The sequence below is a fragment of the Austrofundulus limnaeus genome, unplaced genomic scaffold (genome assembly GCF_001266775.1).
Source record: "Austrofundulus limnaeus strain Quisiro unplaced genomic scaffold, Austrofundulus_limnaeus-1.0 Scaffold87, whole genome shotgun sequence".
NCBI classification, from domain to species: Eukaryota; Metazoa; Chordata; class Actinopteri; order Cyprinodontiformes; family Rivulidae; genus Austrofundulus; species Austrofundulus limnaeus.
The window spans coordinates 1,488,694-1,493,287 of record NW_013952489.1 but is presented as its reverse complement, the minus strand read 5'-3'; the positions used below and the strand labels follow the sequence as shown (position 1 = coordinate 1,493,287).

The 4,594-nt window shown below is 37.4% G+C and overlaps 1 protein-coding gene across 3 annotated transcripts in view; it reads right to left on the bottom strand.

The window, feature by feature from the left end:
* Window positions 1-1,902: 1,902 nt before the first annotated feature.
* Window positions 1,903-4,594, bottom strand: part of atp7b (ATPase copper transporting beta) — a gene marked incomplete at its 5' end in the record, with an annotated part of 37,297 nt that continues 34,605 nt past the window's right edge. For all 3 annotated transcript variants that reach the window (XM_014012010.1, XM_014012011.1, XM_014012012.1), the window contains 3 exon segments: window positions 1,903-3,494; window positions 3,829-3,931; window positions 4,015-4,132. In XM_014012010.1, coding sequence (XP_013867464.1) covers window positions 3,338-3,494; window positions 3,829-3,931; window positions 4,015-4,132 — 378 coding nt within the window.

Sequence of the window (4,594 nt, the reverse complement as noted above, 5' to 3'; positions counted from 1 at the left end):
AATAAATCCTGTCCTATCAAATAATTGATCCAATCTCAGATAATTGATCCAAGCTTGAGAACTATCAGATACTGAGTTTTGTTGTAAAATTTCAAACGGATTTAATCTCATTTTCACTTCATCAAGTCTATTAATTAATCGAGCTCTTTCATTTCTGTACTTCTAACAGTTTACCAGAATATGTTCTATTGTTTCATCTTCTCCACAATCACATTTACCAGTATCATGTTTCCCTGTTAAAAAGAGAGTGCTGTTTAATCCTGTATGTCCAAATGTAAGACGTGATAAAACTACCTCTTCCCTTCTGTTTCTTTCAGCACTTCTCATCTCTCCTACTTTACTCTGAATCCTATAAAACCATCGACCTTTTCTTTCTTCTTCCCTATACTATACTATAATGAAGTTCTACAGGAAAAACAAACTACTCTACCCATACCCCATGGGAGGGCCGAGTTGTGCCTCTCAGGTAGCGGTTCATGTTGACAAACTCAATAACAACAAGTCTGTATTTTGTTGTCCCGTACATGTCAACCTCTTTGGATGTTTACCTGTATAAAACGCCTCAAAAATCTGTAAATTTGGCAAAAAAGTTCATAAAACTCGGGGGTCAGCTTCACTGGGGACGTGAAAGCGCCCGCTGTGAAGCATGAGGAAAGGAGAGCAGAAAAGGTTCAAAACTTATTTCTAGCGGTAGAACAGGTTGGAAGATGGCTATTTGATGTTATTTATTGTTTTTTTAAATCATCCTACAGGCTCTGACACGTTCGATGAAAATGAGGTTTTGAAAAWATCCATAAAACTTGAAAATATCTGTGAAATTGCTCTATATGTCCGTATACCAGCAAAATGACGTAAAATCCTTATAACTTACGGACAATCTGTACAAGCTAACATGTATGTTGTTATTTATTTGCTTTCTGGGAAAGCAAATAAATCTAAGTTTACCATAGTACCTTACACTGTCAAACTTGTTTTTAGGGGGTTCAAATTGGGGTGGGGTTGCGCTTCAACTCACCTAGGGCACCAAAATGGCTAGAGCCAGCACTGATTTTAATTCTAAATAATGTTTGTTGTTTTTCTGTCAAAGTGTCTGGTCTGCTCTCTGAAAAACTGTTTTTAATACTAATTAGTGATGAGCTGGAATCTGAATACACTATTGATCTTAATGGCCGATTATCTTCAATCCACTGAATAGCTAATAGTATTGCTACCACTTTCCCTGTATATACTGAGACATTATCACTTATCCTCCTTCCTATTTCCACACCAAATTCAGGAATTATGTACGCTACACCAATTTGATCTTCTATATTCTTTGATGCATCTGTAAATACTTTAACATATCCACCATACAGTATTCTTTGCTTATAATAGAATTTAAATTATTTTTATTTTCTAATAATTCCATATCTACTAMTGAATCTGTAAATAACCATGGACATACCACTGACAATGGCACTTATATTAACACTATTTATCTGATTTTATACACTTTTCTGGTTTATTTCACAAACAAAATTTTTTATTTAGTTTTTTCCCTTTTTCCCAGCATGATTTTAACACTTCTTGAGTTGGATGGTTTTGGTCATGCCCWCTTAAACTTACCCAATAATTTAAAGCTAACTGATCCCTTCTTATTCTAAGTGGTAATTCTCCCATTTCTGTTAGTAAAGATGATGTAGGTGTTGTTTTAAMTGCTCCAGTGATAATTCTCATTGCCTGATACTGAATATTTTGTCGAATGCTGCACTGAGGTCGAGAAGAAGAATGGTGAGGCATCCTGAGTCTGAAGCAAGGAGGAGGTCATTAGTTACTTTTAGAAGGGCGGTGTCGGTGCTGTGATGAGCATGGAAGCCAGACTGAACCATTTCAAAGAGCTGAAAAGGAAACATCAAAAGTAAATAGTTTTCGTATTTAAAGGAATCTTTTATTATAAGTCCACAGTAAAAAATACATAAGTAGTTAATACTCTTTGACATTTCTAATCAACAACTTTTGTAATGACACTGAAACATTTCTCTGCTTCTCCTAATAAATGTAGCTGCTGTAAAAAAAAGTAACATATTATGAGGTCTGAGTGCGAGAGCATTTATAATTATCATCCTGCAGTTAACTACAATCCATGTAAGTTTGATTAATTACCCCCATTAATAATTCCTGACATGTTGAAGAGCACTTGGAAACTTTCCCTCTTTTTCACCTCTATTTTTAACTAACCACACCAAAGTCTTGCTGTGAAACTCTAAAAGGAAGCAAAAAGTTGATCAGAGACAGAGTTGTGCATCCAGGAAGCATGAAATCTGAGGAAACGGGTGGATTTAGTTTGGGGTTTTTTTTAGTACCAAGTATTGCATTATTTATAATCCCTGACAGCCTTACATGGGTGGAGCCAGAGGACATCCAGGGTGGTAAGTGCCACCCCAGGTGTCATTTCCAAATGATTGACAAGTGAATGGGGATTGTATATGGCATTAAAAGATAGGCAATAAGAGCAAAAAAGGAATAAATATCTGTCAAGCAGTTGTATTGTCTGACGTAGAGGTAATCTATCAGTTTGACATATATGAAGATTTTTTTAACCACTAGATTAACATGAAGTAACAATTGTGGGCAATAGTTCATGGTATAAGAATGAAAGTTGAGCAACATCCTGTGGCCAGTTTGTAACAAACCTGACGTGGAGCAACTAGAAAAGCTCCTTGAGAACCTCTGATGGGTCTTTGATGGGGGCTGTTCTTTCTGTGGCCGTTATTTTAAATTTACCATTTGACTGTACAATGTGTTGGTGATTACAGATCCCTCTACATCAAATTTCACTTCAATGTGTCTAAATATAACTTGAGTTATAGCCATTTAAAATTACCCGTGGCAGCCATCTTGAATTTTCAAATCCAGAGTAGTTTTTTTTTACATTTGTATGTGCCGCCCTAAAAACATCTTGGCTGCTCATGTGCCTTTGCAAAAGAAAAAAGTCTAGCTCCACTCCTGATAACAGAAAAAAGAAATATACAGAGCTGTACTTTGAGGTGTTGTAAAAAAAAATGTGGGCTTGTTTTCAAATTTAATTGAGTTTAAGCTGCTGCTACTACTTTTAGTAGGTGAAAAATTAAGGACTACTGGATTTAAAAAAATAACAATTTGCAGCGATTTTTCCATCAATATAAAGTATTTATTGAAATGTTTATGCAGAATTTATTTACTAATATAAATCCATTTTATATATGTATAATAAAAGAGCATCAGTGACGTTGTCAACAGATAAAAAAATAACAATGAATCCTCTTTCTCTTATGTAAAGTCTGGTTGATCCAGGACCTAGCAGTGGTCCTGGGCAGCATTAACAGACCGACCCGTGCCAGGCTGTAGTGTTCTGGTCTCTGGTTACGTTGGGCAGAACCGAGCCGCCCAGATGTGTGCTGATCTGAGACGAGCGAAGGCTCCTCGTTTGTCCTCGGGCTCGAGCCTCGTACAGCTCAGCTGAGGTCTTCTTATACCTGCAGGTGGATTTTTGTTTGTTTAATTTTTTTTTTGAAATGAAAACATATAAAACTATAAACTTTTTGTTCACTTGAAAAATCTTACCACACCAAATTTTAGCTCAAATTTTGTTAAAATGACTGACTGTGTAAGGATGAACATATAGGGGAAAAATCTTTTAAAGTCAAATAATGAAACATTTAATAAAACCTAAAGCTGAAATTTTAGATTGCACAAATATACAAATTGCAACACTTAAAAATGGAGTTGTCTGCAGAAAACAGGTGTCACAGCATTAGTAAGAACCTCTCAGTGAATAACCCGTATTATAACAGATCATTTCTGTCTCACATTCTGAGCAGCAGAGAGGACAGGACCACAGATACGGAGGAGGCAGCCATCGCAGCCGAACCCATCCAGGGCTGCAAGACAAGGCCGACGGGCATGAACACACCTGGAGAAGAGAGGACAGCAGGTAACTTCAGCATGGAAGCTCATTTTAACAGATATTTTAAAAAAAGAAACAAGATTCCTCACCTGCAGCTACTGGAATCCCCAGCAGGTTGTAGACGAGGGTGAAGACGAAGTTGATCCTGATCCTGCGGACGGTTTTCTTGGACAGTTCAATACTTGCCACCACATCCAACAGGTCGTTCTGTGGAGGGAAAAGCCCGTCAGGTCGGACCATGGACACAGACCATCACCAGAGAGGACAGAAAGCTGGAGGCTGAAGCCACAAAGGGGCCAGTGTCTCCCAGTAGCCTCTCCATTTAAAGAAATGGGCCTTTTACTTTAAAGGCACAGTGTGTAGGATTTGTTGTTTTCAGTGACATCTAGTGGTTGAGTGGTTGAATCATCCTCCCTGGTCCTCCCACCACCCCACTTTCAAACACAAAGGAGTTGCTACGGTGTCTCTCAGGTGTCAAAAACCTTTGATAATTCCAACCGCGATGTCTACCAGCAGCTTCAGGGCTAGTGATGTTTCAAGTGGTAAGATTATGAGCTTTAATAAGTAAAATTATCCCAGCTACAATGTTTACATACACAAAAAAATTTTATCGGATTGAAATGTATTCAGATTAAATAATCCTAATGTACTGTTTACATGGACACAATC